The 14,618-nt window shown below is 40.5% G+C and overlaps 1 protein-coding gene across 2 annotated transcripts in view; it reads right to left on the bottom strand.

The window, feature by feature from the left end:
• Naa15-16 (N-alpha-acetyltransferase 15/16) overlaps nucleotides 1-14,618 on the bottom strand; it is a 270,568-nt gene that overhangs the window by 215,954 nt on the left and 39,996 nt on the right. Inside the window, exon 4 of one of the 2 annotated variants that reach the window (XM_071683180.1) lies at nucleotides 12,983-13,117. In XM_071683180.1, the coding sequence (XP_071539281.1) occupies nucleotides 12,983-13,117 (135 nt within the window). Of the gene's footprint in view, nucleotides 1-8,446; nucleotides 8,603-12,982; nucleotides 13,118-14,618 lie in introns of those variants that run through there. The other variant, XM_071683178.1, reaches the window with a different exon arrangement.

Below are 14,618 nucleotides of genomic sequence, written 5' to 3'. Positions count from 1 at the left end.
ACCACTTCAAAACACCCTCTTCTGCTCTCTCAACCACGCTCTTTTTATTTCCACACATCTCTCTTACCCTTACATTACTTACTCGATCAAACCACCTCACACCACACATTGTCCTCAAACATCTCATTTCCAGCACATCCATCCTCCTGCGCACAACTCTATCCATAGTCCACGCCTCGCAACCATACAACATTGTTGGAACCACTGTTCCTTCAAACATAACCATTTTTGCTTTCCGAGATAATGTTCTCGACTTCCACACATTCTTCAAGGCTCCCAGGATTTTCACCCCCTCCCCCACCCTATGATTCACTTCCGCTTCCATGGTTCCATCCGCTGCTAGATCCACTCCCAGATATCTAAAACACTTTACTTCCTCCAGTTTTTCTCCATTCAAATTTACCTCCCAATTGACTTGACCCTCAACCCTACTGTACCTAATAACCTTGCTCTTATTCACATTTACTCTTAACTTTCTTCTTCCACACACTTTACCAAACTCAGTCACCAGCTTCTGCAGTTTCTCACATGAATCAGCCACCAGCGCTGTATCATCAGCGAACAACAACTGACTCACTTCCCAAGCTCTCTCATCCCCAACAGACTTCATACTTGCCCCTCTTTCCAAAACTCTGGCATTCACCTCCCTAACAACCCTATCCAGAAACAAATTAAACAACCAAGGAGACATCACACACCCCTGCCGCAAACCTACATTCACTGAGAACCAATCACTTTCCTCTCTTCCTACACGTACACATGCCTTACATCCTCGATAAAAACTTTTCACTGCTTCTAACAACTTGCCTCCCACACCATATATTCTTAATACCTTCCACAGAGCATCTCTATCAACTCTATCATATGCCTTCTCCAGATCCATAAATACTACATACAAATCCATTTGCTTTTCTAAGTATTTCTCACATACATTCTTCAAAGCAAACACCTGATCCACACATCCCCTACCACTTCTGAAATACTGAGGATTATTTTGTTGTATTATCTAGACCTGACATCTGAAGTGGGATGTTCTGATAACTATCTGATCAGAAAAAGATTTGAATAAAAAAAAAGGAATGGATTGAAGGTTGCTGACAACCAACACTCTTTTGTTCCTACTGCATCAACATGGTTGCCATCCAACGCAATTAAAAAGGAATAGCAAACACAGACTAGTCTTTGTTCCAGAAATGACATAATCATTATTACAACTGACTGATCTGGGAAAGAATGCACAAAGTTTGGGATTTTTTAAATATCTTAATTGGCAAAAATATCCACTTGACATGAACCCCAAAATATCCAATTAATATGAATCCCATTATTTCCCAATTATTACTTTACAAATTTCATTGTCTAATTCTTTACTAAAGACACGTGACATACATATACAATCACTAGTATTACCTGTCTCAAGTAAAGAATTATAACATAAAATTGTAGCAATGGGTTAAATGAGAAAGATAGGAATTCATATCAAATGAATATTTTGCCACGAGGGACAGTTATTTCTAACTATCCCTGGGGATAGGGGATGAAGAATACTTCCCATGCTAAAAGGGGAGGGAGCAGGAGGCTGGTAATCCTCCCCTCTCGTTTTTTTTTTTTCAATTTTCCAAAAGAAGGAACAGAGTGGGGCCAGGTGAGGATATTCCACAAAGGCCCAGTCCTCTGTTCTTAACGCTACCTCGCTAACACGGGAAATGGCGAATAGTTTAAAAGAAAAAAGAAAGAGGGACAGTTATTTCATCTTTGTTTTTTACAGCTAGGGCCCCCTCCCCCAAAACAATCCACTATTCTTATGGCTGAACAGATGGATTAATGTTATACAAAGCTATGAAAGGGCCATCCACCCTTTAGGGGTTGGTTGATAAAATGGGTATCTGGCTTGGGCTTGCGTACACATACACATGTACATATTCACACTCACATGCCTTCATCCATTCCCGGCACCACCCCACCCCACCCCACAGGAAAGAGCACCGCCACCCCCTGTAACAGCAAGGTAAAGCAAGAAGAACAAGACAAAAAATGGCCACATAAGTTCTCACAGTCTCTACCTATCATGTATAATGCACCAAAATCACAACTCCCTAAACACATCCAGGCCCCACAGACCTTTCCATGGTTTACCCAAGACATTTTACATGCCCTGGTTTGGTCCAATGACAGCATGTTGACCCCAGTATACCACATCATTCCAATTCACTCTATTCCTTGCACACCTCTCACCCTCTAGCATGTTCAGGTTCAACAGACCCTCTTCTGCTCTCTCAACTAAACTCATTTCATTACCACACATATCTTTTACCCTTTAATTACTTACTTGATCAAACCACCTCACACGATATATTGTCCTCAAACATTTCATTTCCAACATATCTACCCTTCTCTGCACAACCCAATCTATAGCCCATGTCTTGCAACCACAATATTGTTGGAACTACTATTCCTATAAATGCACCAATTTTTGCTCTCCAAGATAATATTCTCTCTTTCCATACATTCTTCATCACTCCCAGAACCTTCACCCCCTTCCCCACTCTATGACTCACTTCCGTTTCCATGGTTCCAATCACTGCCAAGACCACTCCCAGATATCTAGAACACTTCATTTCCTCTTAATTTTTCTTTATTCAAACTCTCTTCCCAACTAACTTGTCCCTCAACCCTGCTGAGCCTCATAACCTTGCTTTTACTCACATTTACTCTCAACTTTTTCCTTTCATACACTCTTCTAAACTTATTCGCCAACTTCTGCAGTTTCTCACTTGAATCGGCCACCAGTGTGGTATCATTGGCGAACCAATGACTCACTTTCCAGGCCCTCTCATACCCAACAGACAGCATACTTGCCCCTCTCACCAATTCTTGCATTTACTTCCCTAACCATCCCAGCCATAAACAAATTAAACAACCATGGTGACATGAAACACCCTTGCCGCAGACCAACCCTTACTGGGAACCAGTCACTCTCCTCTCTTCCTACTCATACAGATGCCTTACACCCTTGATAAAACTTATGACTGTGAGGTATGGGCTATAGAGAGGGCTGTACAGAGAAGGGTGGATGTGTTGGAAATTAAATGTTCGAGGACAATATGTGGTGTGAGGTGGTTTGATCGAGTAAGTAATGAAAGGGTAAAAGAGATGTGTGGTAATAAAAAGAGTGGGGCTAAGAGAAACAGTGATCAAGTATAATGAAAATATAATACTTCCATCAATTTCATCATGAAAGTTGTTAACAACATTCAGCAGTCTTCTAATCAAATCTGACAAAGAATTAGATAAAACATCACACAATTTTCCATTCACCTTATTCTGTGTCTTTTTCTAAATTTGTTAAAGCTACCTTTGCCTTCCACTCAAAGGGCTTCTACTTTCTAAAAATTTTTCATTCTTTACCAACAAAGGTAAGACAGTTTGTTTATTCAGCTAACTAGCATAAAATCAATTTTCCATGATGCCATACAATTTTCATACCCATTCATTGTTTTTCACCTTCGCTCTTCATCATCTTAAACATCACCCCATCAAAACCTCCTGCTTTCACATCTGTTAGTCATACTTTTGCTTTCACAACTCCTATTAACAACTACTAACAACTATTAACCTCTTCTCTATCCCATTTCTATACACCTCAAATTACAAATTCCACTGAACCAATACTACATCTCATATTATTAACCCCATTACCAGTGTTCCTAAGAGACTTTCCTCCACCAACCGCAATCCTTAGCCTTCTTCAGCAAGACTTCCGTTTTTGTCTTGCTTACCCTCATCTTTCAAACAAGCATTTTTGTCCATGATCTACCTACTTAAAAAAGAAAAAACATTCTACCAAAAATAGATTTTTCTTCCATGCTTTTTAAGAACTATCTGTACTTCCTCTAAGGGTTTATATCTGTATTCATATTACTTTTGTCAGGAAGATTCATTCTTCCTTTCAAAGTCTCATGTTCATCAATCAAATTCTTACATCCTGACTCCACCGTGAAGTTCCTCCTTTCTTGACATCCTATCCTCAAAGATGCACATACCTTTAAAGCATCCTCTAATAATGCATTCTTCTGCTGCTTTTACACTGCCTCCATTTTGTACTGTTTCATCAACATTATTTAGCTTCTCTTGGAAGTTCCTTTAAATACTTCAATTCTTCAGCTTTTCTACTTTTATCCTCCTTGCTTTCTCATTCACACGCTTAGTCCTAGAACATACAGAAGAAAATACTAACCTCTGTATTACTATATATATTATATGTTATACTTTGTCGCTGTCTCCCGCGTTAGCAAGGTAGCGCAAGGAAACAGACGAAAGAATGGCCCAACCCACCCACATACACATGTAGATACATACAAGTCCACACAAGCACATGTATATACATACACGTCCACACAAGCACATATACATACCTATACATCTCAACATATACTTATATATACTCACACAGTCATATATATACATATGTACATAATTCATACTGTCTGCCCTTATTCATTCCCATCGCCACCCCGTCACACAAGAAATGACAACCCCCTCCCCCCCACATGTGAGAGAGGTAGCGCTAGGAAAAGACAACAAAGGCCACTTTCATTCACACTCAGTCTCTAGCTATCATGTAATAATGCACCGAAACCACAGCTCCCTTTCCACATCCAGGCCCCACACAACTTTCCATGGTTTACCCCAGACGCTTCATATGCCCTGGTTCAATCCATTGACAGCATGTCTACCCCGGTATACCACATCGTTCCGATTCACTCAATTCCTTGCACGCCTTTCACCCTCCTGCATGTTCAGGCCCCGATCACTCAAAATCTTTTTCACTCAATCTTTCCTCCTTCAATTTGGTCTCCCACTTCTCCTCGTTCCCTCCACCTCTCATTTCCAACACATCCACACTCCTCCGCACAACACTATCTATAGCCCACACCTCGCAACCATATAACATTGTTGGAACCACTATTCCTTCAAACATACCCATTTTTGCTTTCCGAGATAACGTTCTCACCTTCCATGCATTTTTCAATGCTCCCAGAACTTTCGCCCCCTCCCCAACCCTATGATTCACTTCCACTTCCATGGTTCCATCCTCTGCTAAATCCACTCCCAGATATCTAAAGCACTTCACTTCCTCCAGTTTTTCTCCATTCAATCGTATCTCCCAATTGACTTGTCCCTCAACCCTACTGTACCTAATAACCTTGCTCTTATTCAAACTCAGTCACCAGTTTCTGCAGTTTCTCACATGAATCAGCCACCAGCGCTGTATCATCAGCAAACAACTGACTCACTTCCCAAGCTCTCTCATCCATAACAGACTGCATACTTGCCCCTCTTTCCAAAACTCTTGTATTCACCTCCCTAACAACCCCATCCATAAACAAATCAAACAACCATGGCGACATCGCGCAACCCTGTCACAAACCGACATTCACCAAGAACCAATCACTCTCTTCTCTTCCTACTCGTACACATGCTTTACATCCTCGATAAAAACTTTTCACTGCTTCTAACAACTTGCCTCCCACACCATATATTCTTAATACCTTCCACAGAGCATCTCTATCAACTCTTATCATATGCCTTCTCCAGATCCATAAATGCTACATACAAATCCATTTGCTTTTCTAAGTATTTCTCACATACATTCTTCAAAGCAAACACCTGATCCACACATCCTCTACCACTTCTGAAACCACATTGCGCTTCCCCAATCTGATGCTATGTACATGCCTTCACCCTCTCAATCAATACCCTCCCATATAATTTCTCAGGAATACTCAACAAACTTATACCTCTGTAATCTGAGCAGTCATCTCTATCCCCTCTGCCTTTGTACAATGGCACTACGCACGCATTCCATCAATCCTCAGGCACCTCACCATGAGTCATAAATACATTAAATAACTTACCAACCAGTCAACAACACAGTCACCCCCTTTTTTAATAAATTCCACTACAATACCACCCAAACCCGCTGCCTTGCCAGCTTCCATCTTCCGCAAAGCTTTTACTACATCTTCTCTGTTTACCAAATCGACCAAAACACCCTATATCTGCCACTCTATCATCAAACACATTCAACAAACCTTCAAAATACTCACTCCATCTCCTTCTCACATTACTACTACTTGTTATCACCTCCCCATTAGCCCCCTTCACTGAAGTTTCCATTTGCTCCCTTGTCTTACGCACTTTATTTACCTCCTTCCAAAACATCTTTTTATTCTCCCTAAAATTTGATGATACTCTCTCACCCCAACTCTCATTTGCCCTCTTTTTCATCTCTTGCACCTTTCTCTTGACCTCCTGCCTCCTCCTTTTATACATCTCCCAGTCATTTGCATTATTTCCCTGCAAAAATTGTCCAAATGCTTCTCTCTTCTCTTTCACTAATAATCTTACTTCTTCATCCCACCATTCACTACCCTTTCTAATCTGCCCACCTCACATGCTTTTCATGCCACAAGCATCTTTTGCACAAGCCATCACTGCTTCCCTAAATACATCCTATTCCTCCCCCACTCCCCTTACCTCCTTTGTTCTCACCTTTTTCCATTCTGTACTCAGTCTCTCCTGGTACTTCCTCATACAAGTCTCCTTCCCAAGCTCACTTACTTTCACCACTCTCTTTAACCCAACATTCTCTCTTCTTTTCTGAAAACCTCTACAAACCTCTACAAATCTTTACCTTTCCCTCCACAAGATAATGATCAGACATCCCTCCAGCTGCACCTCTCAGCACATTAACATCCAAAAGTCTCTCTTTCACGCACCTATCAATTAATACGTAATCCAGTAACGCTCTCTGGCCATCTCTCCTACTTACATAAGTATACTTATGTATATCTCTCTTTTTAAAAAATTCTTATAAAATTCAAAGTCCAATTAAAATCTTTTGTTGATCCTCATACTAACTTCAGTATTCCTTCTTTTTAAAGACACAACAATCACACTATTTTTGACATTCCCTCTTCTGTATTCATACTACACAAATAAATGGACACCCATAAGCTCAGGGCATGCTTTAGCAACACTAAAACCCAAAGATACACACATTCCACATATCCAATCCTTGTCATTTACTGCAGGCACCCAACACTAACCTATCACAACCTTTTCTTGGCTCCTACCTATTCATTCATGTTTATCATAAAAATGTTTCTTCCTTGGATCTACACCACTGCCTATTCTTTCAAGCTCTCCAAAATGTGTCCCTTCCCTCTCATTCTCTGTCATCTGAGGGACACACACAATCAACACAAAATGGTACTGATACACTTGCCAAGCTTTATATTTTGATAAACAAGATGAGGGGTTTTGATGTATTCTCATGGGTGTCATTCTGCATAGGAATGATTGCTCTCCTTACCTGGCAATGACACTATGCAAGATAGGAAAGCTATTGGCTGCAACTGGGGGGTCAAAGAAACTTCCATAATGGAATTACCAGATACTACTATATTCCTATCATCTGTTACTGAAACAATAATGAGTAAACTTGCAGAGTTCTATGAGTAACATTTCAAAGGAAGGACTTTGTAGTTATACTTTGAGCTTAATCACTGCAACTTATTCAAGTTAGACATAGAAGGATGGATAGAAAAGGGGTATGAGGGTTTAAGGCCTGAATATGCACGAGGGTGAAAGGCATGCACGGTATAATGTGAACTGGTGCAATGTGGTGGTATACAGGCATCATGTTGTCAATGGACTGAACCAGGGAATGTAAAGCAACAGGGGAAAACAATGGATAAGTATGTGGGGCCAGGTTGTGGGTACAGGGCTGAGGTTTTGGTGCATTATACATGACAGATAATGAATGGAGCTAAGTGAATTAGGCCTTTTCACTACCTGTTCCTGGCACTACCTTAGCAATGCAGGAAATGAATAAGAGTATAAAAAATAAAGAAATCCTACTGGATAAACACTTATTGAAGGTTCAGTGGCGTTCAACCCACGAATGAAAAAGCGTTTTTTTCTCTAATGTTCACAGGGCTCTGTATGAATGTGAAAAACTATTTATCAATTAAACAGAGAATTGTAATATAAGTATTAATGGTCCTCAGAGAAGTAATAATGCAACAAACACAGATTAGCTACGACAATGTAGTCTACTGAAATGGAACTGGCAAATCTTTTTGGTTTTTCTTTGCTAAAATATAATCATATCAGAAGCCAGCTTTGCATTACATAACTATATACTAAATCAATACATAGCAATGCAATTATATACCCACACAACTTCCCTCCCATCCTGTCTGAGCCTAATCAGCCATTAGAAATAAAAAATATACATAATCTCAAACTCAACACATTTCCATTAAGTAATGTATTTGTCTAAAATGTATGTAAAACTGACAAAACTCAAGAGTAAAATTTCAGAGAAAAGTTAAGATATGCATCATCACCTTGAAACAAGAACAGAATTATTAACTACCTGTATAGTTTTCCTAAATTCTTCTAAAATCTTCAGCGCTTTATCATAATCTTGAAGAAGGTGGAATGACATAGCATAACCAATCCATGAAGCACGCTGTGTTGGTCGGAGCTCAAATAATTTGTACCGAGTTTCCTGTGAAAAGAATACTTATTTATTTATTCATTTTGCTTTGTTGCTGTCTCCTGCGTTAGAGGTAGCGCAAGGAAACAGACGAAAGAATGGTCCAACCCACCCACATACACATGTATATACATACACGTCCACACATGCAAATATACATACCTATACATCTCAATGTATGCATATATATACACACACAGACATATGCATATATACACATGTACATAATTCATACTGTCTGCCTTTATCTATTCCCATCGCCACCTCGCCACACATGGAATAACATCCCCTCCCCCCTCATGTGTGTAAGGTAGCGCTAGGAAAAGACAACAAAGGCCACATTTGTTCACACTCAGTCTCTAGCTGTCATGTAATAATGCACTGAAACCACGGCTCCCTTTCCACATCCAGGCCCCACACAACTTTCCGTGGTTTACCCCAGACGCTTCACATGCCCTGATTCAATCCATTGACAGCACGTTGACCCCGGTATACCACATCGTTCCAATTCACTCTATTCCTTGCATGCCTTTCACCCTCCTGCATGTTCAGGCCCCCATCACTCAGAATCTTTTTCACTCTATCTTTCCACATCCAATTTGGTCTCCCACTTCTCCTCGTTCCCTCCACCTCTGACACATATATCCTCTTGGTCAATCTTTCCTCACTCATTCTCTCCATGTGACCAAACCATTTCAAAACACCCTCTTCTGCTCTCTCAACCACACTCTTTTTATTTCCACACATCTCTCTTACCCTTACATTACTTACTCGATCAAACCACCTCACACCACATATTGTCCTCAAACATCTCATTTCCACCACATCCACCCTCCTGCGTACAACTCTATCCATAGCCCACACCTCGCAACCATACAACATTGTTGGAACCACTATTCCTTCAAACATAACCATTTTTGCTTTCCGAGACAGTGTTCTCGACTTCCAAACATTCTTCAAGGCTCCCAGAATTTTTGCCCCCTCCCCCACCCTATGATTCACTTCCGCTTCCATGGTTCCATCCGCTGCTAGATCCACTCCCAGATATCTAAAACACTTTACTTCCTCCAGTTTTTCTCCATTCAAACTTACCTCCCAATTGACTTGACCCTCAACCCTACTGTACCTAATAACCTTGCTCTTATTCACATTTACTCTCAACTTTCTTCTTTCATACACTTTACCAAACTCTGTCACCAGCTTCTGCAGTTTCTCACATGAATCAGCCACCAGCGCTGTATCATCAGCGAACAACTGACTCACTTCCCAAGCTCTCTCATCCACAACAGACTGCATACTTGCCCCTCTTTCCAAAACTCTTGCATTCACCTCCCTAACAACCCCATCCAGAAACAAATTAAACAACCATGGAGACATCACACACCCCTGCCACAAACCTACATTCACTGAGAACCAACCACTTTCCTCTCTTCCTACACGTACACATGCCTTACATCCTCGATAAAAACTTTTCACTCCTTCTAACAACTTGCCTCCCACACCATATATTCTTAATACCTTCCACAGAGCATCTCTATCAACTCTATCATATGCCTTCTCCAGATCCATAAATGCTACATACAAATCCATTTGCTTTTCTAAGTATTTCTCACATACATTCTTCAAAGCAAACACCTGATCCACACATCCTTTACCACTTCTGAAACCACACTGCTCTTCCCCAATCTGATGCTCTGTACATGCCTTCACCATCTCAATCAATACCCTCCCATATAATTTACCAAGAATACTCAACAAACTTATACCTCTGTAATTTGAGCACTCACTCTTATCCCCTTTGCCTTTGTACAATGGCACTATGCAAGCATTCCGCCAATCCTCAGGCACCTCACCATGAATCATACATACATTAAATGACCTTACCAACCAGTCAACAATACAGTCACCCCCTTTTTTAATAAATTCCACTGCAATACCATCCCAAACCCGCTGCCTTGCCAGCTTCCATCTTCCGCAAAGCTTTTACTACATCTTCTCTGTTTACCAAATCGACCAAAACACCCTATATCTGCCACTCTATCATCAAACACATTCAACAAACCTTCAAAATACTCACTCCATCTCCTTCTCACATTACTACTACTTGTTATCACCTCCCCATTAGCCCCCTTCACTGAAGTTTCCATTTGCTCCCTTGTCTTACGCACTTTATTTACCTCCTTCCAAAACATCTTTTTATTCTCCCTAAAATTTGATGATACTCTCTCACCCCAACTCTCATTTGCCCTCTTTTTCATCTCTTGCACCTTTCTCTTGACCTCCTGCCTCCTCCTTTTATACATCTCCCAGTCATTTGCATTATTTCCCTGCAAAAATTGTCCAAATGCTTCTCTCTTCTCTTTCACTAATAATCTTACTTCTTCATCCCACCATTCACTACCCTTTCTAATCTGCCCACCTCACATGCTTTTCATGCCACAAGCATCTTTTGCACAAGCCATCACTGCTTCCCTAAATACATCCTATTCCTCCCCCACTCCCCTTACCTCCTTTGTTCTCACCTTTTTCCATTCTGTACTCAGTCTCTCCTGGTACTTCCTCATACAAGTCTCCTTCCCAAGCTCACTTACTTTCACCACTCTCTTTAACCCAACATTCTCTCTTCTTTTCTGAAAACCTCTACAAACCTCTACAAATCTTTACCTTTCCCTCCACAAGATAATGATCAGACATCCCTCCAGCTGCACCTCTCAGCACATTAACATCCAAAAGTCTCTCTTTCACGCACCTATCAATTAATACGTAATCCAGTAACGCTCTCTGGCCATCTCTCCTACTTACATAAGTATACTTATGTATATCTCTCTTTTTAAAAAATTCTTATAAAATTCAAAGTCCAATTAAAATCTTTTGTTGATCCTCATACTAACTTCAGTATTCCTTCTTTTTAAAGACACAACAATCACACTATTTTTGACATTCCCTCTTCTGTATTCATACTACACAAATAAATGGACACCCATAAGCTCAGGGCATGCTTTAGCAACACTAAAACCCAAAGATACACACATTCCACATATCCAATCCTTGTCATTTACTGCAGGCACCCAACACTAACCTATCACAACCTTTTCTTGGCTCCTACCTATTCATTCATGTTTATCATAAAAATGTTTCTTCCTTGGATCTACACCACTGCCTATTCTTTCAAGCTCTCCAAAATGTGTCCCTTCCCTCTCATTCTCTGTCATCTGAGGGACACACACAATCAACACAAAATGGTACTGATACACTTGCCAAGCTTTATATTTTGATAAACAAGATGAGGGGTTTTGATGTATTCTCATGGGTGTCATTCTGCATAGGAATGATTGCTCTCCTTACCTGGCAATGACACTATGCAAGATAGGAAAGCTATTGGCTGCAACTGGGGGGTCAAAGAAACTTCCATAATGGAATTACCAGATACTACTATATTCCTATCATCTGTTACTGAAACAATAATGAGTAAACTTGCAGAGTTCTATGAGTAACATTTCAAAGGAAGGACTTTGTAGTTATACTTTGAGCTTAATCACTGCAACTTATTCAAGTTAGACATAGAAGGATGGATAGAAAAGGGGTATGAGGGTTTAAGGCCTGAATATGCACGAGGGTGAAGGGCATGCACGGTATAATGTGAACTGGTGCAATGTGGTGGTATACAGGCATCATGTTGTCAATGGACTGAACCAGGGAATGTAAAGCAACAGGGGAAAACAATGGATAAGTATGTGGGGCCAGGTTGTGGGTACAGGGCTGAGGTTTTGGTGCATTATACATGACAGATAATGAATGGAGCTAAGTGAATTAGGCCTTTTCACTACCTGTTCCTGGCACTACCTTAGCAATGCAGGAAATGAATAAGAGTATAAAAAATAAAGAAATCCTACTGGATAAACACTTATTGAAGGTTCAGTGGCGTTCAACCCACGAATGAAAAAGCGTTTTTTTCTCTAATGTTCACAGGGCTCTGTATGAATGTGAAAAACTATTTATCAATTAAACAGAGAATTGTAATATAAGTATTAATGGTCCTCAGAGAAGTAATAATGCAACAAACACAGATTAGCTACGACAATGTAGTCTACTGAAATGGAACTGGCAAATCTTTTTGGTTTTTCTTTGCTAAAATATAATCATATCAGAAGCCAGCTTTGCATTACATAACTATATACTAAATCAATACATAGCAATGCAATTATATACCCACACAACTTCCCTCCCATCCTGTCTGAGCCTAATCAGCCATTAGAAATAAAAAATATACATAATCTCAAACTCAACACATTTCCATTAAGTAATGTATTTGTCTAAAATGTATGTAAAACTGACAAAACTCAAGAGTAAAATTTCAGAGAAAAGTTAAGATATGCATCATCACCTTGAAACAAGAACAGAATTATTAACTACCTGTATAGTTTTCCTAAATTCTTCTAAAATCTTCAGCGCTTTATCATAATCTTGAAGAAGGTGGAATGACATAGCATAACCAATCCATGAAGCACGCTGTGTTGGTCGGAGCTCAAATAATTTGTACCGAGTTTCCTGTGAAAAGAATACTTATTTATTTATTCATTTTGCTTTGTTGCTGTCTCCTGCGTTAGAGGTAGCGCAAGGAAACAGACGAAAGAATGGTCCAACCCACCCACATACACATGTATATACATACACGTCCACACATGCAAATATACATACCTATACATCTCAATGTATGCATATATATACACACACAGACATATGCATATATACACATGTACATAATTCATACTGTCTGCCTTTATCTATTCCCATCGCCACCTCGCCACACATGGAATAACATCCCCTCCCCCCTCATGTGTGTAAGGTAGCGCTAGGAAAAGACAACAAAGGCCACATTTGTTCACACTCAGTCTCTAGCTGTCATGTAATAATGCACTGAAACCACGGCTCCCTTTCCACATCCAGGCCCCACACAACTTTCCGTGGTTTACCCCAGACGCTTCACATGCCCTGATTCAATCCATTGACAGCACGTTGACCCCGGTATACCACATCGTTCCAATTCACTCTATTCCTTGCATGCCTTTCACCCTCCTGCATGTTCAGGCCCCCATCACTCAGAATCTTTTTCACTCTATCTTTCCACATCCAATTTGGTCTCCCACTTCTCCTCGTTCCCTCCACCTCTGACACATATATCCTCTTGGTCAATCTTTCCTCACTCATTCTCTCCATGTGACCAAACCATTTCAAAACACCCTCTTCTGCTCTCTCAACCACACTCTTTTTATTTCCACACATCTCTCTTACCCTTACATTACTTACTCGATCAAACCACCTCACACCACATATTGTCCTCAAACATCTCATTTCCACCACATCCACCCTCCTGCGTACAACTCTATCCATAGCCCACACCTCGCAACCATACAACATTGTTGGAACCACTATTCCTTCAAACATAACCATTTTTGCTTTCCGAGACAGTGTTCTCGACTTCCAAACATTCTTCAAGGCTCCCAGAATTTTTGCCCCCTCCCCCACCCTATGATTCACTTCCGCTTCCATGGTTCCATCCGCTGCTAGATCCACTCCCAGATATCTAAAACACTTTACTTCCTCCAGTTTTTCTCCATTCAAACTTACCTCCCAATTGACTTGACCCTCAACCCTACTGTACCTAATAACCTTGCTCTTATTCACATTTACTCTCAACTTTCTTCTTTCATACACTTTACCAAACTCTGTCACCAGCTTCTGCAGTTTCTCACATGAATCAGCCACCAGCGCTGTATCATCAGCGAACAACTGACTCACTTCCCAAGCTCTCTCATCCACAACAGACTGCATACTTGCCCCTCTTTCCAAAACTCTTGCATTCACCTCCCTAACAACCCCATCCAGAAACAAATTAAACAACCATGGAGACATCACACACCCCTGCCACAAACCTACATTCACTGAGAACCAACCACTTTCCTCTCTTCCTACACGTACACATGCCTTACATCCTCGATAAAAACTTTTCACTCCTTCTAACAACTTGCCTCCCACACCATATATTCTT

This window comes from Panulirus ornatus, chromosome 36, assembly GCF_036320965.1.
Source record: "Panulirus ornatus isolate Po-2019 chromosome 36, ASM3632096v1, whole genome shotgun sequence".
NCBI classification, from domain to species: Eukaryota; Metazoa; Arthropoda; class Malacostraca; order Decapoda; family Palinuridae; genus Panulirus; species Panulirus ornatus.
This window is presented reverse-complemented; position numbering and strand designations above follow the sequence as displayed.